The following is a 26,690-nucleotide window of genomic DNA, read 5'->3' on the forward strand; positions in this document are numbered from 1 at the left end:
ATGAATTAAATCACAATTAATGGCATAAACAGTGATAAATCGCATTTTCAATCAGGCATATTAAATTTGTTGAAAATTAGCTCGAAGGTACTTAGAAACAATCTTGCACTGAGATAGACTCAGAGCGAACTTAAGTTCTGACGGAATAACAAGACACAGGTGTGACTAAGACCAAGCGAATTACCTAGAGGTAATACACAAAATTAACAAATAATCGAGGAATAAATAACCCACAAACTGCATATGAAAAGGTGTTTAACGTTCAATAAAGCAATAAGTGATCATCTAATGAACCAAGCTGGCGGCAAAGACCAGGAAAAGACAGAAGGTTATAAAGCAAATTAGCAGCAGCCCGCTGCTGACCTTTGACCTTAAGTTAAATTTATGCAGATTATTCATTTTTAACAAAAAAACTAGGCTAACTTGAAAGGAAGTACGGGGTGAATTCCAAAGTTTTAAGAAAGGCTGTATGAACAGATGGAAATAAGAAAGCAGAGGACATTGTATTAAAAGAGGAGATGTCAAATTATTATTTTTTTATTGCACACCTTCTTATGTATTCAGTAGGCAGATGAAAACACTATTTAATCCCGACCGCAAGATCAACCCCACCCTACCCACTCGGAAAATGTTACGGGGGCCAGTGGACGTAACCACACCTTTGTGGGATGCAGTTTGAGGAACCCCGACATATACAATCATAAAATTGTAAATTTAAAAACTGTTTGGCAAAAATAGAAGCCTGACTACCATTGAAAGTGCACTTAATTTCTGGAGAGATGCCCTTTTTAGAATAGTAGCTTTCAATAAAATAAAACAAATATTGCAAATTACAATATATTTATCTTATTCATGCTTCCGCCTGGCATTCGCTTGAAATGAAATTAACGGAGTAACAGAGATTCCTCGACATTCTCCTCCATTCTCCTGCTGAATGTTTCCATTTTAGCTGTGAATTCTAGGATTTTGTGCAACATCAGAGCTGAGGCTCTTGCAATGTTTACAACCAGGCAGGAATATTAAATGTCTCCATTAAAAATCTTTTCTCATACTATGTAACCGTTTGGCTGTCAAAACACCGCATGCGTTAACGCAACTGAAGAAATCACAGACAATGGCTTTAAAATAAATGCATTAATATTAACTTAAACGTGTTAAGTTTCTCAGCCCTAGAAGTACTGTAAATCTTAAAATCTAACGCTGTTCAGTGCTGTCCATTCTAGCAAACCTTCTTTAGTATCAATTCAATAAAATGAGAATTTAAAAAAGAATGTTTATTTCACAAAGATTACACTATAGTGCCAAATAATATTGATTTGTAAAAAGTGATTTTCATATACTTCATCAAAGTACATAACATGCAGTATCTACGGGTTCCTCTGTCCACTGTCCCCTTTGTATTCATGAAAGGATTTTAATGTCCTGATGCTAGCCCTGGGTCACGGGGTCATACCCTCTCAGAAACGCTACTCCTGACAGCAGTTATCAGCCTGATTTAACGTCACATTTAACCGCAGGCCCACGGGGATGTGGTCAGTCAAGCCGGCTAGGTGGGTGACAAAGGAATACTCCTCCACCTCCTGTCAGAGGGAGACAGCACAGATTAATGCTTCCCAAACCGCTCCTTTTGCACTATTCCACCACCAAACAGTCTGATTAAGCTCATAAACATAAAATCGGCTGCCATGTCATTCATGCAGGATATGGATGAGGTTGATGGTCTGGTTGGGAAGTTACATACGGTGTGGCAGTGCCTGCTGAGAGTGCTCTCCCGATACAGGATGTAGTCAATGCGCCTGCCCACCCAGGGGCACCCGCTCTCAGGGTAGACAAGGGTACAACCATCCAGAGGCACAGGGGCGGCGACATACTGCCTGCGCAGTTCTTCCCACTCCAAGGTCCTGTTGGAAGGGGGTGGAGGGATGGGGGGGGGGGGGTTGATGTGATACCTTGATAACACTCCAGACCAGGGAATGTGGAAACAAGGAAGGTTTGAAACAAGAAATTTTGCAAGAATTCAGAAACTTTGTTGAAGAAGCAAACTGCAGTCTTTGTGGTGTCTTACTTCTGAAGGTTTTCCGGGGTCCTCACTTCATCGTCGTATAGGGTCGGCTGTTCTAGCAGAGTGCCTGCATTAAAAGAAATAATATGAATAGGAATTTCATTCTTGGTTTATAAAGGGATATTGTGGGAACATCTAATTATTTATATGGGATGGAAAAGATGTGGCTACATCAATGACTGAGGCTACACCCGACTAAATATACAAAGAACCAGTCAAAAGAAGGCCTGCTTGAAAACGAAAGTGACAGAAAGAAAACTACTGACCTGGTCTGGCCCGTGTCCAGACCCCAGTCCCATAAAAGTTGTGTGAGGTGAAGTGAACAGACGACTCAACGCAAAGAAACCCGCAGGAAGCCTGCATCTTTCCAAACTGCTATAGAACTGGGAAGACGTAACAACCGGAAGAAACCAGGCCAAACCCGTGCTGTGAAGTTGCTGTGAGTCCAGGCAGATTAGAGTCAAGTTAGAGCCAAATTTTAATTTTTTAAATCCTGATTTAGCACCTTACCCTAACCCTAACCTAACCCTAACCTAACCCTAACCCTGCCTTTTTTCGGTATATGGTTTGCACATCACTTCTGCTTCAAATGCTGTTGTTTTAAAACAACATAAGGAAACGTGACTTGACTTCTGTACACTATGATGTCCATCCATCCATACATGCATGTTTTAAACACATTTTTCTGCAGCCGGCATATTGAGCGAACAGCTGCAATATTTTGTTACCGAGAACTCAAAGGATTTCTTCCCTATTTTGTCATTCCTGACGCACAAGTCGATCCAGAGTCATGGGCATTAAATCTGAACTTGTCTCTGAGCACAGGAAACTCTATCCAGACAACGCAAAGCCCACTATCGTCCACGGACAGGCACGTCCACCAGTGCCAGTGAATGAGCACCGTACGCCACTGAATAACATAAGAATAACTGTACTAATAGTCCTACTGCTTCAGTTAACACTGGAGCAAACAGACAAACTCTCGTGAATATAGTTATCAGATATCATCTCATATTCCAACTGTATTAGATTACCTGAACTACAAAGGAATTTTGAAGAAATATATCAAATATCTGCATTGTATTTCTTTTCAATAAAGAAAGGGGTGTCTGTGTTTTGTTGAAATAATAAACACTGAATTTTTGCAGGAATATTTAGGTGCTGCGTGTGAATATTATATAAATTTCATGGTATCTGAGCAGACCTTAAAATCAGTCAGAACAAACCGATTTCTTGGACAAATTATTTATCCAGTAATTAGAGCTACGGATTTTAAAGTTCCAAAATAGGAAGAATCCCAACCTTGTAGTTTATATATGCATTAAATATGCATGTTTCAGAACTTTGAATTTCAATCAGGTACCCAGAGAGATACCCACCAATAGCCCAAGGCTTCTCTTTGCCGGGTCCCGCTCTGCACGGGTCTCTGTAATCATCGAACACACTGTGCTTCTGCTCCAGGGCATCATCTGAACAAGGACACACATCCACAGTACATGAAGTCATCATCTAAAGTGCATCACTGCATGCCAGTGCAGTGCAGTGCCAGTCACTTCCAGGACTGCATTAAGAAGCATGGACTGTCTGCAGGAACGCAAACTCTATACAGAGGAGTTCAAGGCTGAAGATACTGGTGTGCGAGTTATTCTCTGCATTTACACCTGCAGCTGGAAACACACACAGTGAAAGATGAGAGGATGGAGGGCAAACCACATACTGGGAGAGCAGTTGTCAAAGTTAAAGTCCCCACAGAGGATGTCGAAGGCCACCTCCTCGCCAGCCTGCCGGGTCTTCGCCTGGAACTCCCTGATCCACGCGGTCAGCATGTCCATTTGTTCGTACCTAATGGTCCCATCACCTGCGGGAAACTCGCAAAAGCACCCAGCCAGTAAATAAGGCAGCATGGACCCCTCAGCATGTAACGCTCGGCACAGAACACATTGACAATGACAGGTAAAAAAAAAAAAACGCTACCTTCTGGGGCATGGAGATGCGTGCAGTTAACATATCCAACTACGTTCTTCTGTCTTTGATTCTGACCAATCAGCACCTGGGGAAAAATACACACATACTAGGTCTTGGAGATCAAGCTTTATGCAAATAAAATGTGAATTTGAAAAACATATACATAATTAATAGCAAAAATCCATGTTTGAATTTTTGAAAGTTTATGCAAGCTACTATTGGTCATCTAGCATGCTTCTCCTCACTTTGGTTCCGCTTATGTCTGATAGTCCTTCCTGCTTAACGCAGAGTAAGGGATCTACCACTAGGGGCAGACTTCTGCAGATTTACCCAGCTAGCCAGAATGGCTGCAAAGGGCCAGCAGGGAAATGTGAAATAGTGTGTGAAGCACAAGAGGAGTGTGATGATATAATAACCCCCCCAACAAATTAAATTTAAATACATAGATTTAAAAATAGGGTGGTTAGCAGTTCAAGTCTCTGCCAGGGTTCTGCGTGTGGAGCTCGCATCCTCTCCCATGTCGTCGTGGGGTTTCCTCAGGTACTCCAGTTTCCCCCCCACAGTCCAAAAACATGTCGAGGTTATTTGGAGTTACCAAATTGCCCATAGATATGTGTGTGTGTGTGTGTGTGTGTGTACGTGTGCGTATCTGTGTGTGTGTGTGTGTGTGTGTGTGTGTGTGTGTGTGCGTGTACGTGTGCGTATCTGTGTGTGTGTGTGTGTGTGTGTGTGTGTGTGCGTGTACGTGTGCGTATCTGTGTGTGTGTGTGTGTGCGTATCTGTGTGTGTGTGTGTGTGTGTGTGTGCGTGTACGTGTGCGTATGTCTGTGTGTGTGTGTGTGTGCGTGTACGTGTGCGTGTGCGTATGTCTGTGTGTGTGTGTGTGTGTGTGCGTGTACGTGTGCGTATCTGTGTGTGTGTGTGTGTGTGTGTGTGTGTGTGTGTGTGTGTGTGTGTGTGTGTGTGTGTGCCCTGTGATGGGTTGGCATCCTGCCTTGGGCCCATAGGCTCTGGACTAGGACAAATAGTTACAGAAGATGAATGAATAGATTTCAAAATAACAGAATAACATCAAAATATGCTACAGTATACCGTGGTATGATATCTGGCAGTATGAAAAATTACACTACACATAGCCTGAACTAAAGTCAGCATATGATTGCAGGATTAGTTTAGGTTTTACGCTACTTTATGCACATAAGCCGGTGTAGCCGTCTAATGTCAATCTTTTGATATTATAATTTCACAACTTAGATGACGTTTTTTTTTCCTGCTGGCATTTCTGTCCTGTTGGGAGCTAAATAAATAAAAAGGTGTTATTGTTACATTATTGCCTCCTCGTCATTTTCTTCACTTGACAGTAGTGGGGTAATGTTATAGGGTTCACCTTTCACGGTTAGCTACACACAGCGGCGTTTAGGCTACTGATCGATGGCGGCATGACTGTGAGTAGCAAAATAAATCCGGCAAGTTTAAACCTGCAAAATGCCGAAGAAATACTGCCAAAATAAGCTTTTTGGATATTAAGAACTCCTTACATCAAACAATATTTTTTATAAAAACATAGGGTTCTGTGTAAAGGTCTCAGACGGTGATAGAAAATGATGTTTACATGATGTTCATGTTCTCTGCGTTATTATGTCTGTCGAGGTGCATCAGCTTAGCCATTTCGAAGTTTCCCCTAATTAATGTCACCCCAGGATTTGCAACAGCCATGTACCCCTGTAATGGCTGGGGGGCCCCTGAGGGGAGGTTTGGGGTCTGAAGCAGCGTCCATCTAACCGTCCAACAGATATCAGTGACTTTACGGAGAACTGAGGAAATTCTTTTTCGTTTTTACTGTGTTACTGTTAATTTGCATACGTTCTAAATAGGGGTGCAATTTCAAATCCACGATTTGGTTCAGACCTCAGTTTTTGGACCACGGGTTGGTTCATACCTCGTTTTTTTTTGGGGGGGGGGTAAGAAAAGACGGGGTAAAATGTCTTAATTTTCTAAACCGCCAATAATTTGGAATAGTATAATCCAACAAGGCGCCTGCCATCCCTATACTCCCTCTACTAAAACCTGAGTCCATAGCGTCTGCAATCTGAGGTCTATTATCTATGATAATAGCTATTATCTTGAGCTAATAAAACTAGTTTAGCTTTTGCCGCAGGTGTGATCACTCATGTTGGGGGCAGGGAGGGGTGTCATGGTTCCGTCTTCCAGAACCGCGATACGAGATTGGGAACAGTTCTATCATGGTTTCAGTCTCCATTTCAGAGCTGTTGAACCATTAGTTCAAATGTCAAAATGTGTTTTCTTCTGAGCAAACACACACTTACTACCCCGATAAAAAGCTTTAAACATTTTCTTTGTCTGCCTAAGATTTTGCGTAGATTTTGCACTTTTCATAGACTCAGCTCCTCAGAACATGCTTCTCCGTAGAACGAATGAAGACCCTCACCTTGGCGATGAGCAGCCCTTTGGCTGCCAATGCGTCCTCCCCCCGGCCGTTGGGGAAGCAGAAGTACTGGGCCTCCAGGAACGGGTACCGACTGGCCAGGAACAGGCCACTGTTGAAGAACTTGAATGCGGTACAGCAGCCTGGCGGCCAGCAAGCATAGACGCCCACGTCGGAGAGGATGTGCCCGAAGACGGGACTCAGCGTCTCGGACAGCTTCGCGGCCGCCTGCTTGTCGAACACCTCCTCAAGACACAGGAAGTCAACGTGGGCGGGAAACCAAGCGGACACCTCCCAGGGCACGTCGCTGGGCAGGCCGCCTGCCTGCAGAGCTGGCTTTGCATGGCCCTCTGCCTGGTTGCCGTTATCCATGTCCGTGAGCGAATGGAAACCGTCCACATTCTCTCCAAGCATGGTGACCGCTGCCTCCCCAGAGTTGCTTCCCGAGATGCCGTCCAAGGCCACGTCCTCGCCCGTGCCCCCCGCCAGCGGAGACTGCATCTGGACGTCGACAGCCCCATAACAGGAGGGGGTTGGCTGGCTAAGCAGGGTGTCTGAAGGGCCGAGGCCGTGGGAGATGATCGGTGAGTCCACCACGATGCGGATGCGGGGCCGGCTGACGGCCTGTAGGATGCGCCGCCCGATTATAGCCGCCCGGAGCTCTGTGTTTGCCAGGTTGTTGAATCGTGCCAGGCTGTCAGGCAGGAGGCACAGGTTGGCCGTGACGAACATGAAGGTGCCCCTGTCGTCCCTCTGTAGCCACCCCGAGCGCCCCTCCCCATCCTCAACCTCCGTTTTCCGCCGGTAGTAGGAGAATGGCCTACGGATTCTCTGGAGGGGCACCCAGACCAAAAACCCAAGAAGGGCGAAAGGAGCAAAGATCAGGAACAGGACCAGGAAGAGGATGACGCTGAAGACCACCTTCAATGGGTGGAGGTAGCACTCCATCTCCGCCCGCTGAGCCCGCTCCAGGGTGGTGGAACGGCAGGCTGCAATGAGACGGTCCAGGGCCCAAAAGCAGGGCAGGATGAGCCCCCAGGCCACAGCATGAAGCCCCTGCGCCAAGCCGTTGGGGAAAGGGGACTCCCGCAAAGCCATGGCTCACCTCCACACAGTGGCAGCTGAAGGCCGCCGAATCAGCTGTCCCTCCCTATGCTCATCGCAGCTAAGCCACCAACGCAGCACTGCCACCAACGCAGCACCGCCACTGCAAACCTGACAATCATAACAAGAAAAACACATTTTACATCCCTTCATTTCTCCATCCTGTCTTAAAATGTATACAAATGGACGGTCAACTATTAATATGCCTGGAGATTAAATTATACAAGAAGTTAAAAATACATTCCACATTTCAGGAAAGCAAACAGCCAACCAGAACTGGGTCCACATCGTTTACATTTATTTATAGTTAGCAGACGCTTATGTCCAAAGTGACGTACAACTAATAGCAAATAGCACATTACAAACACAGGCCTACGTGACAACAGCTAGGCATGAGTGCAGCAGGCTGAGCTTCCAGTGAAAGCCCAGGTACAAATGAAAGCAGTACTGGAGTAAGAGCTACACACCATCGTCCAAGAAAGCAAGAACCTGGTAAGGCCATTCAAGGACCAGGAGAACATTAGTCGCTATTTTAAAAAAACGCCCAAATTATTATCGTCTTTGAAAAAGACACATGGTGGTTCTGAGGGCAACGCCGTGGTCTGCAGTTCCGTCCCGACTCAGTGTGCAAACGTCCTCGTGGGTTTCTGCTGTGTGGCTATTATTGGAGCAAATTCATTTGCAAACGTGTGTGGAGAGCTATATGACTGCATCTCCGCCCATGTGCGCCTAATCAGATTTTTAAATGTGTATCTATAAATGTTGGCGGACATTTACAAGTATGTACAGGAATCTGTAAATGTGTATTCAGGGTCTGTGTGTACCAACAGACTTCTCAATGTGTAAAAACAAAAATCTAAATGCATATTTCTTCACATCAGTATTTTGTATTTTATTTTGTTACTAAACTGCCTTCCAAAGGTCTGAGCCCTGTCATGGACTACAATTCCATCTAGCCTGCCTTGTGCTTCCTTGGGTTGTGGCTCAACAGGCTCTCAGCCATCCTCTACTGGACAAGCAGCTCGGTAGGATGGAGAGGTAATATGCAGCTCGGTAGGATGGATAGGTAATATGCAGCTCGGTAGGATGGAGAGGTAATATGCAGCTCGGTAGGATGGAGAGGTAATATGCAGCTCGGTAGGATGGAGAGGTAATATGCAGCCCGGTAGGATGGAGAGGTAATATGCAGCTCGGTAGGATGGATAGGTAATATGCAGCTCGGTAGGATGGATAGGTAATATGCAGCTCGGTAGGATGGATAGGTAATATGCAGCTCGGTAGGATGGATAGGTAATATGCAGCTCGGTAGGATGGATAGGTAATATGCAGCTCGGTAGGATGGATAGGTAATATGCAGCTCAGTAGGATGGAGAGGTAATATGCAGCTCGGTAGGATAGATAGGTAATATGCAGCTCGGTAAATTAATTCACGACAAAAGCCAAGAAAGCCAAATATTACACCACTTCATCCAGGTAGGGCTATGTGTGCAGGAGGAAGCAATTAAGAAGATTAACCTTTTGCGGGACTGAACAAGCCAGCTGTACGAATAGCAAACATCTGCAGCACTTGTTCCTGAGTTGGCTCCTTGACAGCTGTGAATGGCCCCAGTGGGCAGGAACCAGGGGTAAATAGCACCTGGAGGTGAAAACCGGAGCAACGGTGGGTAGAGACCAGCACACAGCAGAGGCAGGAAGACGCTGGGAGGGGGAGAGCACATGGCAGCAGCGCTGGGCACAGAGGACAAGCCGTAAAGAGGCAGAGGCAAGGTGGGATTGGAGTTTATCAGCCCATCAGGAGGGGGACGTTCCCCACGATGAATTTAATATTTTTCCGGCCCATGAAGCCCTTGTCCCATCGATCCGAGCTGAGCCAATGCTACTCTGACGTACAGAGGCTGGTTTTGTTGAGTAAAACATCATATTAATGGCAGGGTAGCTCAGGTGGTGGGGCTGTGCAAATCCCACCTTGGGTGGATTTTCGACATTCTCCTATTACACAGTTCATCCCCCCCGATCCCCCAGGTCCAAAGACATGCAGTCTGGCCATAGCGTGGGCCTGGGCAGTATTAAGGTAATATGGCATATTGCATACAGCATACACACATTCTGTAAAATATATCATGCACCTCCGCAAATCTTATCATGTGGAATACAGGAATAGCATTGCTTTCGAAAATGTCAGCAAAATACAGTGTATCTCGGAACAATGTTTGGAAGGTATGACAGCATGAAAAATTAGATACCATCCAAGCCTATCATAGTGTGTTATTTCTGATGGCATGGCAGCCTGTCCAGACCCGCACTGTGCCCTGTACTTCCTATAATAGGCTCCCTGCAACCTGTAATGCAGGAGTAGGCAATCCTGATCCCGGAGTCCCGGTATCCAGCAGGTTTTCCATCCTACCTGGTCTCTGATCAAGCACAACAGATCTCAGGCAGACAGAAACTCATAAGGTAGGATAGAAAACCTGCTGGATACCGGCCCTCCAGGATCAGGGCTGCCTACCTCTGCCGAATAAGATGGGTTCTTATGGAAAACAGATAAACAGGAAATAACTAGAAGGGTTTCATTACAGTCTGGGCAGGAGGAGATGGTGGTAAGATCAACAGTTACGTACAGAGGAGTGTCAGGAGAGAATTCAGTAACATATGGCTCATTCCATTTGAATGAGACCATTTTGAATTCTGCAAAAAAAAAGGAAAATAAACACAGAAAGGGGTTTTCATGACTAGTGATTTAAAGAGAAAGAAAAACCTCATTTAGGTCTTGGAACCCTACCAAAAAAAACTGTTCTCTCTGACTGAGGTCTAGGCCTCCACCCTGCGGGGAAGCCAGGACTGCATTAATAAGCCCAGCAAAATCACACAGGACGCTAAGTAAACCGCTTAGAGCTTCACAGCAGGCACACCAAAAAGGTGCTGCTTAATGAAGCAACACACCAGCAATACGGAAGCAGGGGTCGGGAGGCCTATTCCAAATGCCCAGATCGCCCACATCTTTAGCTTTTGAAAGTTAGAGAGTAAAATCAACAGCCTAATGGGCATGAGCCACCCGAACGGCACGCCACCTTATACACCGTGCATTTACGGAAACTTCGCCAAATGCACAATTTATAATATACCTTCGCATGTTATCTAACAAAGAACATTACTGGGGGGAGAATTTACCATCGCCCTAGTTCCTATACTGATAAAAATGAACCTTCCAAAGGAAACATTTAATAAATTGCTTATGACATCTAAACTGTGGTGCATATTACATTTACAATATAATCCGGTAATGATTCAGTCTTGCAATATGTGGGTAGAGAAACCTAAGAGATACATCGTTAACGTAAGCGGGTTAGCGCCGGCGGAGTCACAAAGAGCCGAAGTACAACAGAAATGACTAGTACTGCGGGACTGGTAACCGCACCCGCAGATTACAGGTAACTAATCCCGCCCTCCGCTATTTAAAGGCGAAAGCGATTCACTGACTGGACCGGCGGTTTGTACGCTGGTGTCGTAAATGGGTGAACTAGCTAAGTAACGAAACGCCAGCACCCTTAACCGGTTACCGGTTTCGTTTTTGTACAACTGACTATTCGGGTAACGCTACTTCGGAGTTATATTACTCCTTAATTAGCGCCTGTGTTTAAACTAAGTACCAGGTACACAAAGTTAAAAAGCTCACTTTCGGTTCATATAAGCAAATCGACCACAGGCTTCGAACCCTTAAGGAGCAGTTCGGAGGGTCGGGCTTCCCCAAAGATGCGACTTAACTCGCTGGCCATCTAATGTCCGCTTACGCGAAACACAGACACCAACCGGTTTGATTTTCTTAAAGCATTAAATACGGAGAACACATCAAACGGCCACTTCCCCAAATGCACATGTTACTGCTCCTATGATCTAACTCGCAAACTATCCCACGTCTCGCGCTGTAGCCTTAGTAGCTATCGCTAACTAGCTATACCTGCAGGCTTACCTGGGTACATTCCGCCGCAACGACTGAAACTCCTTGGATGATCTTTGTCCAAGTCGCAATATACAAGACTCATTTAAGCGGCATAGATGTATTAACATCATTTACATCTGCCATACAATTCTGTTAAAATTCCTTCATTATTATTGTCATTTAGGACGTGCGCTCGTCCCATTTCATACAGCCAGGCATAAGCGCCGATGTTAACATTCGCTCCTCCCACCGGTCTGTACACCCGGGGTGCATTTGCACAGCACGGCACACCTTACACCTGTTGCAATGTCTTTTGCATGTTACAAAGCACTTGCCTTTGTAACAAAATAAAGCTAAAAGAACAAAAGTTCCCAAAAAATGAATTAAGCCTGTTTTATATACCCTGTAGCGCCAGGATTCGCTCTCTACCAGGAAGTAGGAAACTTAATAATGAAGATTTAAATGAGAGTCGTCGGACGTTCCCAAATATATACATTTTATATATATATATATATATATATATATCTTCAGATCGCCTTTAGTTTTGATTATGGTGTCCTCATAACATTGCTTCTACGTGCTTATGCGACATCTCGACATTTTTCTTTCATCCAGATTTGCATTCATTTCTCATCAAGATCTTGTATTGCTGATAGATGAGTTCAAGCACTCCGTAAAGTCTTCTTCAGCGTATCTCAAAGGCTTTCAGTGGGGTTAAGGTCAAAACTCTGGTGGCCAGTTCATGTGTGAGAATGATTCCTCATGCTCTCTGAGCCACTCTGTGACAGCTCAAGGCCAGTGTATCTTGGCATCATCGTCCTGGAATATGTCCATGCCATTAGGTAAGACAAAATCCATTGCTGGGATAGCCTGGCCGTTCAGTAACGCTGCTGAGCTGTGATAATGATCCAGTCACTGGTTCTTAAGTACTTCCCGAATTAAACGTAAACGGTGACCTTTTTTGGCCAGCCAGTGTAAAATGCCCTCGATAGCAATCTTGCAGCAATGCGGATCTGCTATGCCTGAGCACAGAAGGAAGGGGAATGGCCGTGACGTGGCACGTTCTTTCGTTTGCATTGGTCAAAAACAAGAAGCTGGGAAGCTGCCGGCAGCGTCATACTCGTCCCCATTCGTCTGGATCTACACACACAAATACACACCTGGATGATCTCAGGGAAGGTGCGCACGGTGAACCCATACAGGCGGACCTGTTCCTGGAATAGGACACAATTCTGCGGTCCGGAACGCCGCCTCTCCCAGCAGACACTCCAGGTTCTTAGAAGTGAAGTCTACGAGTTAAGTAGAAAATAACAGATGTACGTTACACCTGGATTTTGTTTACAGCAGACTGCGATGTTAATCATAATATTTTAATGATTCAATATCACTGGATAAATAATAAAAACTGACGTTTGAATGAATCGATATTGTCATTGCCAATGAAAAAAACAAAAGAAACATCAAAATGAAGTTATGTGTTTTGAGTTATAATAATTACACAGGGGCGGCATGGTGGTGCAGTGGTTAGAATTGTTGCCTCACACCTCTGGGACCCGGGTTGGAGTCTCCGCCTGGGTTACGTGTGTGTGGAGTTTGCATGTTCTCCCCATGTCGTCGTGGGGTTTCCTCCGGGTGCTCCGGTTTCCCCCCACGGTGCAAAAACATGCTGAGGCTAATTGGAGTTGCTTAATTGCCCGTAGGTGTGCCTGTGTGAGTGAATGGTGTGTGAGTGTGCATTGCGATGGGCTGCCCCCCCCCATGCTGGGTTGTTCCCTACCTCGTGCCCATTGCTTCCGGGATAGGCTCCGGACCTCCCGCGACCCAGTAGGATATAGCGGTTTGGAAAATGGATGGATGGATAATTACACATTCTTGATCTAATTTCAGTCATTTTAGCAAAATGTGTTTTATGTACACCTGTTGATACAGTTACTTCCAATCTATATGTTTCAGAGGAATACCGTAAAAAAGCAGGATGCACACGTAAACATGCATGTGCAAGGTGCCAAATTGATTACCTTTGGTGTAACGAGATGAGCGTTTCCTGTGAGGTCTTCATGCTGAACGTTTCTCCTGTGAACGGAGCCCTGGAAAAAGATTTTGAAAGTGTTTTACTGTTCGTCTAAACAGGTGGAAATTGTTTTGTCACTGAAAGCACTAAAAGGTCTCTGAGTAGGGATAGGTTATGTATGATTTATGCTGTCATCAGAAGTATACTTTTTAAAAAGCTGATGAAAACAAGTTATTCAAAATTATTGTAATAAGAAGACAATGGGACCAGGGTTCTGTGACACATATCAGCTTGACTGGACCGTAGATAAATCCATCCATCCATCATCTTCCGCTTAATCCGAGGTCAGGTCGCGGGGGCAGCAGTCTCAGCAGGGAGGCCCAGACTTCCCTCTCCCCGGCCACTTCATCCAGCTCCTCTGGGGGGGTCCCAGGGCATGTTCATAGAGTGTGAACACTGTGTATGACACCGAGTGTCTAAATCGCTATTAATTAAATGTGATGCAGCTTCCTGGGATATGGGGGGGGGGGGGGTATGGGGAGAGTTGTGACATTTCCCTGTCGATGTACACAAAGCGATGAGGTCATGTGCAGGGGTCTGCTAGTGTTATACCATCCATCCACCCACTCATCCACCCACCCATCCACCCATCCATCCATCCATCCATCCATCCACCCACCCACCCATCCATCCATCCACCCACTCATCCACCCATCCATCCATCCATCCATCCATCCACCCACCCACCCATCCATCCATCCATCCACCCACCCACCCATCCATCCATCCATCCATCCACTCATCCATCCATCCATCCACCCACCCACTCATCCATCCATCCATCCACCCACCCACTCATCCATCCATCCATCCATCCACTCATCCATCCATCCATCCACCCACCCACTCATCCATCCATCCATCCACCCACTCATCCATCCATCCATCCACCCACCCACTCATCCATCCATCCATCCACCCACCCACTCATCCATCCATCCATCCATCCACTCATCCATCCATCCATCCACCCACCCACTCATCCATCCATCCATCCATCCACTCATCCATCCATCCATCCACCCACCCACTCATCCATCCATCCATCCACCCACTCATCCATCCATCCATCCACCCACCCACTCATCCATCCATCCACCCACCCATCCACCCACCCACCCATCCATCCATCCATCCATCCATCCTCTGTACCTGCTTGTCACATGCAGGGTCATGGGGGTCCTGAGCCCATCCCAGAAGCTACTCCATAGCAGCCAAAGCAGCCCCCACTAACAGCGGATTGGGGGCCCAGCTTTGGGGGGGGTCACCCCCCCAGCAGCTTGCCCCCTGACCCCAGGCGTTGCGGCTCCACACATCAGCCACCCGCCTGACGCCCAGCACCTCTGATCACTTCTGACTGCCTTCCAAAGGCTGGTGCGCTTCACCCCACGCAAAGACATTATTGGGTAAATCAAATGCCGCAGAATGTTCTGCTCTTAAGCACGTTCTGACCTTAGAATCGCTCTGGAATACAAACCTAAACTGCTCTGGAAAACCTCCGATGAATTTCAGCCTGAATATAGATTGGAAAGCCAAAGACAGTCCCGTTATATATTTAATTTCCATGGCATATACTTGGATTAATTCAAAATATCAAAAGTAATTTTAAGTGTACAATTTATTTCAAAGTTGTACCATTTCTATCTGCACTATTTATGACCACAGACTATAAAAATTCTAAATTTCTACAAAATAGTTCTGTATTCTTGTGGGAGGGGTTTCTCTTGCCTATTAAACAGCTTGAGATATCAACTGTTATGGACTAACTGTATTTTATACAAACAGAAAAAAATATGTAACTAAAATAATTTTGTTAGCCTGCAAGAACATGATTCAGACACAAGTTCATCAAAACAGCTGGATGCTTCTATTATCAGTTATGGTACCCAAAACAAACTTATCCCTGACACCCAGCATACAGTGGTCAAAATAACAAATTAAGACACCATTTATTAATAAACATAACAGCATCATCTGAAGATGGCATGCTCATTTCCACCACCAGGGGTCAATAGAGAGGAGGTGAGGCCTAATCGTGAACAACAGAGTAAAAGCAACTCACCATTCAAAACAGTTGAAACAGGCACAAAACACACCGATGCAGAAACATGCAGGAGCGGAAACACAAAGTAATACGGCAGAACAAAGCCAAGGGGGAGAGCAAGGGAGCATACCAAGCGTCACACTGTGTAACTTGATGTGATGAAGAGCAGCCCTGCCCCCTGCTGGTGGGATGGTAAAAGCTGCAGATGCAGCTGTTTTTTATTGACAGCCCCCTTCTCCCACATTAAATATCTCCGGACACTGGTTTGTCGAAGCTGGTCACACTGTCATGTTCTTAGGGTAGATCTTATGCAGCCTGGGTACAGGTCCCTCCCGCAAGGTTTGGAATGCAAAGGAGGGTATCTCTGCATTTTTTTAGATGCCTCTCGGACAGGACATGGGACAAGATCACGATGTTCTGGTGAGATGGCCCACCTCAGCCGCACAGCCTCGGTGTGGCGTTCCGGGTCGACAGGTGTCTGGGCTGCGCCCTGCAAAGCCTTTATTGGATCATTTCTTTAGGAAGCCCACCCCCCCACCCCAAGGGCCACCTGTCCACTCCACTGCCATTCAGGCTGTAAGGCTGGGTGGGGGGGGGGGGGCGGGGCAGCTGGCACATACGACAGCTGCCCCCCCTCCCCCTCTGTCCTCCCGACTGCACACAGCACGTTCCTGTTATTCCAGCAGGTATCTGCGCACATGTCAAGAGGGAGTAGAGGATTATGGGTGTCGGAGAGCATCTCACGCACTCACATCTGTCTGCCTGTTAGAAAGGGGTGGGGTTACAGGGAGGGTGGCCACTTCCACCTGTTCTTCATTCTGACACCCCTGTACATTATTGTGCTTTGCTTTTGTTTTGACAGTAACCGCAGATCGGACCCCCCCCCCCCCACCACCACCCCTTTGGCGCCCAGCCTGAAACGCCCACACAGCTGTGACATGCTTACCTGTGCAGTATTCATGATTTTTTTGCAATCCTCACCAAAGCACAGTTTCACATGTTCGTTTATCTGGAAATGTGTTCATTCGGCCCCAATTCCTGTGTTCTTCGGAAAATACAATCCCAAAACAAAGCGACTGTCCTCTCCAAACTCGCTGTCTTACATGGTTTGGTTCACCAGCCCTGTGGGAAGTTTTTTGACAAATTTTCATTAAAAAGAAAACATCCATGGCAGATGTTTATGCTGCATGTAACAGTCATATGATAGACACACAACGCGATGAAAAGGCAAATGAAATATAGCATATCGGGTATAATTATAAATTATAAGTATAATTTTATAACAAAAAATCAGCCAGCGTAAAACCCCCCCTAAAGGCCTGAACGCGTCTGTCTGAGGCAGCCCGATATCGCCGCTTCACAGAAACACCCCACTTTCGAAACTCCAAAAATAGCAGCTTATCTCAGGGCAGAATGGGGCAGAGATGAGTTGGATGTAGTGACTTTGGTCATAAGAGCTCCCTGCTTTCGAGTGAGGGAGGGGGGCGGTGCAGGTGACGCAGGAAATGCACTGGAAGAATCTGGCCGCACGCGAGTAGGATTAGCGCTGTGCCGTCGTAAATACAAGGAATGGGCAAGAGCAAAAAAAAGTGAATGAAGAAAATCTCTCAGCCACACACACGTCGGACATGAGAGCAGCAGGAGGGACCATCTCACTGGTATGACTTGGGTGGGGGCTGGGGGTGTCATCAACCTGCAAAATCAAAAGCCATTAGCCAGCTCTGATTTCTTGGAGCAAATCAAAAGTAAAAGGAGTTTCCTCCAGGCTTGATCCTTCCCTGTGAACAACGCAGACAAAAGGACAAATGTGACTGTATTTTCCATGTTTTGGAAAACACTGAATCATTAAATGGTATTTCCCCATTGTGTCCATACATTCTTTCCTGTTTTCTTATAATAATAATAATAATACTAATAATACACCTCATGTGAGGCCACATTTGGAATCGCCTCAAAGTTTCAGTCCACCATGGTATTCTGAGCGTATGGTAACGCATCCCAATGCATCAGTACATAAAAATACATAATTGAGGATAAAACAGAGAAAAAACAGTAAGAAAGCAAGGCCATTAATATGCTTCACAAAACAATCAGCCTTGAAAACACTTTAAAAAGCATTAATGAAGCCAATTGACTTATTCCATATGATTCATGCTGACTCGGATAACCGTTGGAAAGTGGAGGGACGGACTTGCATCACAACGGCGACACTGAAAAAAGATTTCTTCATTAGTATTGTGCAATGTTGCGCTGAGCTCATCACAGCACTACAAAATGACAGTTACGGAGGGTGTCGGGCGGCCGTACAGACATAATCTCATCCTATCATATTACAACGCCGTTCTCACTGCGGCGCTAGATGCTCGGAGAGAGCCACACTATTTCAGGCCAGCCCGGAACATTCTGGGTGGGGCAGAGTGGCAGGCCGCAGAGCAAACACGCGACACCCCGGGGGCAATGGGCTCGTTTATCGTACGAAGAAAAAGAGTAAGAGAAACAAAACGACACACTGGTGATTTTTTTTAGTCCTTCACTCCGGCTACATTCTATTAAAAACACACTTCATGCTGCAACATTTACCAGCTTATTTTCATACTGAGGTCAAAGAAGGTTGAGTAAATTAAAGAAAACAAGCACTGAAAACTAGAGTTTTTAAAACGATGAAAAGAAAGAAAATAAGCATCAAAATCTAGAGTATGCTTAGAAAATAGATCTACAAAAAAAATTTAAAAACAGAATATGGGAAAACAGAACATTTAGAATTTAAAAATGCATAAAAAACATCTGACAAACAGTTAACCACTGAAATATTGCTTTGTTGATGGTGTCTGAGCTGTTTAACATGTTCATGGGGGTGTGGTATAAATATGTCTCATGAATGGAACTCATTCCTTACTGAACATGTTGCCTTCGACCTTGTGTGTTACTGACAGCGTTAAACTACCCAACATTGATGCCTGTTCATGTAGGCTTTGATTAAAGAACGAATGTTGCATTTATATAGTGCTGTTCAAGACACCCACATGAGCGATGGGGAGCCACCTCACCCACCACCACCATGCAGCCCCCCCCTGGATGATGTCACGGCAACCATTATGAACCAGTAGGTTTACCACACAGCAGCCAAGGTGATGAAGGGAGATAATTCATCAATCAGATCCCCACAGACCACAGGATGGGTTAACCTGCTGGGCGCAGTGTCCTCATCACTGCACTTGGGCACTGGGATCCCCACAGACCACAGGATGGGTTAACCTGCTGGCCACAGTGTCCTCATCACTGCACTGGGGCACTGGGCAGGTAATGACAGCAGTCTGTAGAGACAGGGACATCATTTGGTTGCAGTGAAAATGGTGGGATGAACCGCATCTGGGGGGATCGGTTGAAGGGGATACCCAACACACCGAGGGCCGTCCCCACCTACCGAAAACAAGGAACAAGGGATCATCACGTGGATAAGAACAAAGCGAACGACAAGGAGCAGCACCGGGAAGTACGTCCACCGGTGTTTCCCACAACCACCAATTCACACACAGACGAGACCAATCCTCTGACAGTTCTCTTAAAATAACATTGTATTTATTTTTTGTATCTTTATTTCTGCAACAAACAGTTCAAGTATTACAAAAAGTCCTGACAGTGTACAATAAACGTAAAAAGTTAACAGAAGCACAGCTTTACAAAACTGGGTAAAGCGCATGTGGTACATGGAGTCTCGACACGTCTTTCGTTTTCAACGTGATTTTCTGATTGACAATGAGAGACAGCCATACAGTTCCAATTTAAATTTGCATCGTAAACAAATCTTAGCTATGAATTCGGTTTGACATTGTCCGTTATAAAACTTATGGACTTAATTTGACAGGAAAAGTAAATGTACGTTTTACAGTAGCACAAGTACCTCACAACGTTGCTCTTTGACCTCAACTTTAGATAAAGTGTTTCACTCAGCACTTGTCAGCAACCAGCACTCATTATCATTATCAATGTGGTACATTAATCAAGCAAAATACTTCTAATATCTGCATATATTCAGACACGCTTTATGTCAGTTAAATGGATAAAAGCCATTTAGGGAGAAATTGTTAAAATAAATTAGTCTTCTTAAATAGCACTTTAATAATTACTACAAGGCACAATAATAAATAGATTAATGTTCAGTTTCACATTTCCTCCATTTCTCCTGTTCACCCTGCGACAAACAGGTGGAACTTATACACAGGAAGGTGCCCCCATGGCGAGATGCTCCCCCCCATCTTCTCCTGGGCACCATCTTAAGCATTTGCCTGGACCACAGCTGGAATAGGGTGAGGAATGGGAGCCGGGCAGCTCAATCACCAAAGTGGACCGTGTGTCACTGCCTGTGAGGCCGAGAGACGGACACCCCCCAGTCCACTGATCTATGTGTGTGTTTATAGATCCAAACGCGTCATTTGGTTTCAGACATTTCTTACAAAGGGTCCTCAGGTTCTCCTGAAGTCAAGCTTTGCATAGATTAAGCACAAGAGTAGTAGTTCCGTCAGCAGAAACGAACAGCAATGTTCATCCCTTCCTGTGTTGTTGCATCCATTTATGCAATTCCCCGGATGCACCGGGCAGTTTAAAAATTACTGAAAAATACCCAATAATCTGAACACACCGACAGCAGTAAAAGAGGATTTTCAGACATGATAAATACCAAACAGAGCCTGCCAACATAATCATCCGTGTCTAACTGTTAAAGCTCTCACGCCTAGAAGCACATTCTAACTACAGCCTTTCTTTCTCTTCCCTATACAAATGAATAATTTATCATACAAAACAATGTCAGTAATAATGTAAAGGACTTATTTTTCATAGTTTCCAAGTCCTTCCTGGGTCACTGCTGTATATTTTAGAGATTCTCCCAGTCAACACGAGTCCCTCCAGATTGTGTCACAGTGTAACGCAGATGCCAGACCCTTCTGACACCCTCTGCTGGTCACCCACAGCTACTGCATGTGGTCAGCCTGCAGCGTCTGGGGCTGGTACTGGGCAAACGCCATGGAGGCCGGACCTGGGGTGGTGGCAGCAGTGGCCAGGGGCTGCTGGGAGGCGAACCCGTAACCGGCAGCGGTGAACCCAACCGGTGCAGGGGAGGCAGCGTAGGGGTACTGCTCGTACGCGGCTCCCGCCATGGCCGCGGCAGCGGCGGCGGAGTACTGCGCATAGGCACCGGCGTAGTCGAGGAACGACGAGGTGGCGGAGGGCGTGGCTGTGCCCGCTGCCGCAGCCTGGATGTGGGGAATCACCACGCTGGGCTGCACCAAGGCCTGCGGGTAAACGTAGTGAGTGGGCACCCTGCGGGACAGAGAGAGGCTGTCAGACCGGCCGCATCCCTCCGAGAAACACATCAGCTGTCACTGTCCCAGCTAGAGTATCGCGCTAATGAACAGGGCCTGGCTTTGGACCGGACCGTCACAGCAGGGGGCAGAATTTACCAAGTTGTCCCCCTTTTGATAACAGTCAAGCACCCAAAATCACTACTTACAGAGAACACCCCCCAAAAATTTTTACTGTGTAGCAATGCCCCCCCCCCCCCGCCCCCCGCCATGAGACCATTCCTCCATTCCTCTACCCCTGCATGTGACCCTTCCCTCTACTGCAAATTATTTTGGATGAAAAAGTGAGATACATGAGCAAACTTTAAAGATGAGCAGGAGAATCTGTGCTGAGCAGACGATAGACAGTCTTCAGTGCCTTCCTGTTAGTAACCTTAAAATTCACATTCATAAAGAAAATGGTGCATGTATTTCCCAAACAGATATTTTCAGGAAATAAACACACATGCAACCAGACGCCTCCATTTCATTTCCTCTCACACAGTTCAATGTTCTCACTTTAAACGTAATGCCAAAGTGCCCCTGGACAAATCAGGAGGCATCCTGGGGGGGGCAGGCGGCGTGCCGGGGGGGAGCGAGGGCTGCCATTTTGGCAGGCCTCCCCTTCTTTTATTTACAGCAGGCCCCTTTACAGCTGTCTGGCGGGCCGGTAAGGGAGCACATGTTCGGGCTGTGAAGTCAACACTATCCGCGAGGCTGCTCCCTGCCACACACACACACACACACACGCACGCCCCAGGGCCCTCTCATCCTGCACAGACCCACTGACCACAGGAACCGCTACCCAGCCATTTTAGCCTCCCCCTGCTCAGCCAAACTGGACCTGCATTAACCACATAAGCACAGGCCCAGTGGGCTTTCTGTCCTGCAGTGCCACAGCAATCGTTTCCATTTTGTGCCGGTTTTACTTCCTACTGTGAAGCATCTCCTTTCAACTTCCTCCTTCCTCTGCCCTCCCCCACTTCCTCTATCAATAGCTCTACTGACAGTCGCCAGCAGCCGCTATGCTAGCAGGGCAAAGAACTGCAGTCAGCATATCAATCCATCACTTTAACTGCATGTTTCTAGCAGATCTCAACATGCTTTCCTTTGGCTATTCTTAAAAAAGAAAGAGAGAAAGAAAGAAAGAAAGAGAGAGAGAGACTGGCAGCCTGTTTTCAAGGAGACACACAAGATAACACAATGATTTTCAGCTCCAGCTATAACAGCAGTGGACTTTACCCCTTGTATTCCTGGGAGGAGTTTAAGTCTGGTTAAAAATACTCCTGTCACTGTGCTTCTCTCCCCAGCTATGAGGTTTGTTGCCGAATATAAACATATTTTCTCTGGCGTGACCCCAACCATTTTTGGCACCTCAAGTTCAGGGCTAAGTATAGGTGCTTTTCGAACCGAACAAACAGACGAATTAGCGTCGCGATACAGGTACCGTGCAGGCTATTAATATTTGACAGCACACCTGTTATTGCAAGGCTTCTCAGAATCCATCCATTATTAATCAGCTCAGTATCACCCTTCAGATATTAGGTGCTGCACATTACAACAGGTTCCATTAGTATGAAAGGAGATCCCAGGGGTCTGAAGGAACCCCAGCTTATGAAAATGCTTTCATTTCATTCATTCATACCAGCGTTGGGAGAAGTGAGCCACTCGTAAAAAGCAGCTTGATGACATAATGTTTTCCACAAATCCACGATTAACACATCATGTTGTAACGTGACGCAATGCACTGCTGAATGTGGCAATTGAGCCGCGCCGACTTGCTGCAAGCGGTTCCTCCACAAAGGGAGGCGGAGCCACAAGGCAAGGACCCTGTGCCTGTATATCTCAGAGAGGGGTGCCCTGTGCCTGTATATCTCAGAGAGGGGTGTCCCGTGCCTGTATATCTCAGAGAGGGGTGTCCCGTGCCTGTATATCTCAGAGAGGGGTGTCCCGTGCCTGTATATCTCAGAGAGGGGTGTCCCGTGCCTGTATATCTCAGAGAGGGGTGTCCCGTGCCTGTATATCTCAGAGAGGGGTGTCCCGTGCCTGTATATCTCAGAGAGGGGTGTCCCGTGCCTGTATATCTCAGAGAGGGGTGTCCCGTGCCTGTATATCTCAGAGAGGGGTGTCCCGTGCCTGTATATCTCAGAGAGGGGTGTCCCGTGCCTGTATATCTCAGAGAGGGGTGTCCCGTGCCTGTATATCTCAGAGAGGGGTGTCCCGTGCCTGTATATCTCAGAGAGGGGTGTCCCGTGCCTGTATATCTCAGAGAGGGGTGTCCCGTGCCTGTATATCTCAGAGAGGGGTGTCCCGTGCCTGTATATCTCAGAGAGGGGTGTCCCGTGCCTGTATATCTCAGAGAGGGGTGTCCCTTGCCTGTATATCTCAGAGAGGGGTGTCCCGTGCCTGTATATCTCAGAGAGGGGTGTCCCGTGCCTGTATATCTCAGAGAGGGGTGTCCCGTGCCTGTATATCTCAGAGAGGGGTGCCCCGTGCCTGTATATCTCAGAGAGGGGTGCCCCGTGCCTGTATATCTCAGAGAGGGGTGCCCCGTGCCTGTATATCTCAGAGAGGGGTGCCCCGTGCCTGTATATCTCAGAGAGGGGTGCCCCGTGCCTGTATATCTCAGAGAGGGGTGCCCCGTGCCTGTATATCTCAGAGAGGGGTGCCCTGTGCCTGTATATCTCAGAGAGGGGTGCCCTGTGCCTGTATATCTCAGAGAGGGGTGTCCTGTGCCTGTATATCTCAGAGAGGGGTGTCCTGTGCCTGTATATCTCACAGAGGGGTGTCCTGTGCCTGTATATCTCACAGAGGGGTGGCAATGGCAGGCAGCCTGTCTATGTGGACCCACCGGCCCATCCAGGCTTGCCTCTTTCCCACAATCCTTTCCCATGATTCCCATCGTCTTCCCTCCTCTCATCTCACCCCCCCCCCCCATCTTGCACTGATCCCATTATAACCCCAAACCCCTGGTATTTTAGCTTTACACTGTTGTCTACTGCTATGCACATACTGTACATATGTACACCATGCTTATTCTTCCAGATATATACATTTTTATTAGGGATGCAAAATTCTGGGAATTTTACCCATTAATTCCCATATATTTCCATAAATTCTCATGGAAAGTTTCCAACTTGGAATATTTCCAAAATCCCATGGAATGTAAAGTTTCCCGAAACTGTCTGCTCCTTTGCACCCCTAAAATGTATATCTCCACTTTCATATTCACATATCAATATTCATACTTATACTTATTTCGCTTAAGTGTTTGTCTTGCATCTTGTCGTCTTGTCGCCTTGTATTAAATTACCCGGCCCGCAGATTAACACACAGGTGTAAGCATCTCATTGTACTCAGTACTTGTACCAGTACAAATAACAATAAACCTTTTCAATCCTTTGAATCTTGCTCCCAAGGTACATGTTAAATTTCCCACTTTATCAAACAATACACACTGTGTGTAACAAGTCACATACAAGTAATGTGCTTTTTCTCCAACAAACCTCTTAGATAAACAATTCAAACTTGAACAAATGGTTTTACTATGATTTACTATGGAAACCCGCAAAAGTAACTTACTGGAATGATGGTGTGGCAAGAGAATGGAAAGAGAAACTTTACAAGCGACACTGACATGGCGAGGGAATTGGGGGGGGGGGGGGGGGGGCACTAACAGGCCTGTCTCCATCTGCCCAAGACGGAGCTGAGGGTTTATCTCCTCGAAAGTGTTCGACGGCAATCAACAGGCAATCAAGATGACCTTCAGGGCTTATACTCCCTACAGTGGGGCCCCAAAGAACAGGGGGGGCCTCATCATTAATACGACCCCCAAAGACAGAACTGAGAGTCAGCCAACAATCATCAGGATGGGGGGGGTCATTTTTGGGGAGTCACAAGATACAGAAATAACCAAACCACAGAAAGTACCTGCTGAATACTGAACATACACAGTGCAGCTTAACACAGCTGAACACATCTTAACACAGCTGAACACATCTTAACACAGCTGAACACAGCTGAACACCACTCACCCATATGTCCTTGGGATGAAACTCGAATGGATTCGTGGAACAGCAAAGGAGAATCCTGGATACAAACAAAAAAACGCAAGACATACCTTACTAACAATGTATCTTAATGTTGTTCTGCTTTTAAATTTACATAAAGCACCGAAGATGGGCTACAGGTCTGAGAGGAAGATGGATGGGTCCAGTGGAAGGTGGATGGATGGATGGATGTCATGCAAAACTCTTAACTCAGGTTTAAATTACATGTATCATGTCATTTTTCACAAGGCTAATCAAATTCAGCATACGGTGATTTCAGCACATCTAACACTCTGAGCAGTTTGCGAGCCTTTAAATGGCACGACTGGCCAAACTTCTCTGAGGACATCCTCACCCGACTGAAGGACTCTGGGCTTGGCCCCCAGGTAGGCCAGGTTAACGTTGGCCTTCCTGCCGTCAATAATGGGGTTGGGATCCTTGCAGGCCCTCTCTGCTGAAGCTCGGTCTGCCATTGTAACCTTGGGCCACGGAGAGAATGAGTGTAAATACACGAGGATGATGCACGTGCAAGCAGAAGCACATTCTTTAGAGTCCAAACAAGGTCAGGTTCAGTATTCCTAATACTAACAGGGTAAAGGCATATGGTAAATGGGAGCACCGGGTCGGCAATTAATAAGTAATAACTCAGCTTAGTTTGTGAGTCTTAGCTATCCTTGATGCGTGAAATCGGTCTACAGTCGCCATAAAAATGCACACAAGAATACAGAAAGTTTTGTTGAGTGTTAGTGTTCTTTAAAACTGGAAGGCTTAATTCCCGATTAACTCTTTCCTTAATCTATTTCAAGAATATACCAAGAATACATGAATTATTCTGCAGATCGGACCAACACTTTGAGGCCATTCACCGTCACCAGTGTAAAGCATTCATTAATCGGTTTAGCCGAAATGATCTTTCATATTCAGTAAGAATTTTCCCCTTATCATGTCAAAAAAGCAGAGGTTATGGTTAAAGAAATAAACTTCAAATAATTACTTACAAATCCATAACCCCTGGACTTTCCCGTCTGCCTGTCAGTGATCACAACAGCCTCCTCGATATCCCCGAAAACTTCAAAGTACTTCCTCAGGCTGGAGTCCGTAGTGTGATATGGAAGACCCCCAACAAATATCTTCGTGTAGGTCGTGTCCTTCTGCGTTGTATGCATCTTTACTGCCAAAGGCAATGAACAATATATAGTGCAATATCTGCGTTTAATTACAGATCCGATTTATACTAAACGTGTAATGCTTGTCTAACCGCGACCGCATACAAAAGCCTGCATAAGTAAATAAACTGTATAAACAAAATAATAAATAAATAAATAAATAAATAAAAACTACGTCGCTACTAAGGGAGTTGTTGAGGTAGGTCTGTCGAGAGAGGAGAAATTGAACAAGGTACAGGGTATAAACGAAAGTATCGGAAAGTTTGATCGCACTGACTGCAATAGTAGACTGGGCAGTTGAGCGTTCAGGGCGCTCGCATTAACCCCACCCAGAGGGAGGGAGGGACCGGCCGGGCAGGGCGGCTCTGCCCACCCGCTCCTCCGGTACCCTCCCCCGCATCGTGTACGGCCCTTCGTGTTATTTTTGTAGTCGTTTCTAATTATCACCACGAAGACCTTTCGAATACGCAAAACTAGTGGTGCCATTTAAATCACCCGGAATCGATT

The 26,690-nt window shown here is 46.2% G+C and overlaps 2 protein-coding genes across 6 annotated transcripts; both read right to left on the bottom strand.

Moving 5' to 3' along the window:
* Positions 1 to 521: 521 nt before the first annotated feature.
* smpd5 (sphingomyelin phosphodiesterase 5) lies at positions 522 to 13,399 on the bottom strand. 5 transcript variants are annotated; one of them, XM_049025407.1, is made up of 10 exons: positions 13,292 to 13,399; positions 12,675 to 12,803; positions 7,579 to 7,688; positions 6,477 to 7,167; positions 4,037 to 4,112; positions 3,780 to 3,920; positions 3,442 to 3,531; positions 2,066 to 2,129; positions 1,742 to 1,901; positions 522 to 1,580 (listed from the first exon to the last, which is right to left on the bottom strand). In XM_049025407.1, exons 1-10 carry the CDS (start codon positions 13,382 to 13,384, stop codon positions 1,467 to 1,469), a joined length of 1,668 nt encoding a protein of 555 aa, XP_048881364.1. In that variant the 5' UTR covers positions 13,385 to 13,399; the 3' UTR covers positions 522 to 1,466. The 5 variants fall into 5 exon arrangements, with proteins under 5 accessions (XP_048881364.1, XP_048881365.1, XP_048881366.1 ...); XM_049025408.1 differs by lacking the exons at positions 12,675 to 12,803; positions 13,292 to 13,399 and adding exons at positions 9,093 to 9,213; positions 11,545 to 11,777; XM_049025409.1 differs by lacking the exons at positions 12,675 to 12,803; positions 13,292 to 13,399 and adding an exon at positions 11,545 to 11,764 and having other exon boundaries at positions 6,477 to 7,462.
* Positions 13,400 to 19,186: 5,787 nt separating this feature from the next.
* Positions 19,187 to 26,487, bottom strand: LOC125748792 (RNA-binding protein 24-like). Its single transcript, XM_049025419.1, has 4 exons — positions 26,016 to 26,487; positions 25,373 to 25,496; positions 25,003 to 25,057; positions 19,187 to 20,948 (listed from the first exon to the last, which is right to left on the bottom strand). The coding sequence occupies exons 1-4, from the start codon at positions 26,181 to 26,183 to the stop codon at positions 20,600 to 20,602; spliced, it is 696 nt and encodes a 231-aa protein (XP_048881376.1). The 5' UTR covers positions 26,184 to 26,487; the 3' UTR covers positions 19,187 to 20,599.
* Between the last annotated feature and the right edge of the window lie 203 nt (positions 26,488 to 26,690).

This window comes from Brienomyrus brachyistius, chromosome 9 (assembly GCF_023856365.1).
Source record: "Brienomyrus brachyistius isolate T26 chromosome 9, BBRACH_0.4, whole genome shotgun sequence".
Lineage (NCBI taxonomy): Eukaryota > Metazoa > Chordata > Actinopteri > Osteoglossiformes > Mormyridae > Brienomyrus > Brienomyrus brachyistius.

Bases quoted from the DNA above. Each gene is read 5' to 3' on its own strand.
- LOC125748792 (XM_049025419.1), bottom strand. From the start codon at position 26,183: ATGCATACAACGCAGAAGGACACGACCTACACGAAGATATTTGTTGGG. The intron at 25,058-25,372 runs GTGAGGATGTCC...GTTTGTATCCAG, and splicing joins GCCCAGAGTCCTTCAGTCGG to GATTCTCCTTTGCTGTTCCA. The intron at 20,949-25,002 runs GTGAGTGGTGTT...TCTGTCCCGCAG, and splicing joins TTCATCCCAAGGACATATGG to GGTGCCCACTCACTACGTTT.
- smpd5 (XM_049025406.1), bottom strand. From the start codon at position 7,571: ATGGCTTTGCGGGAGTCCCCTTTCCCCAACGGCTTGGCGCAGGGGCTT. The intron at 1,902-2,065 runs GTAAGACACCAC...CCCTTCCAACAG, and splicing joins ACCCCGGAAAACCTTCAGAA to GACCTTGGAGTGGGAAGAAC. The intron at 1,581-1,741 runs GTATGTAACTTC...TCCCTCTGACAG, and splicing joins TCAGCAGGCACTGCCACACC to GAGGTGGAGGAGTATTCCTT.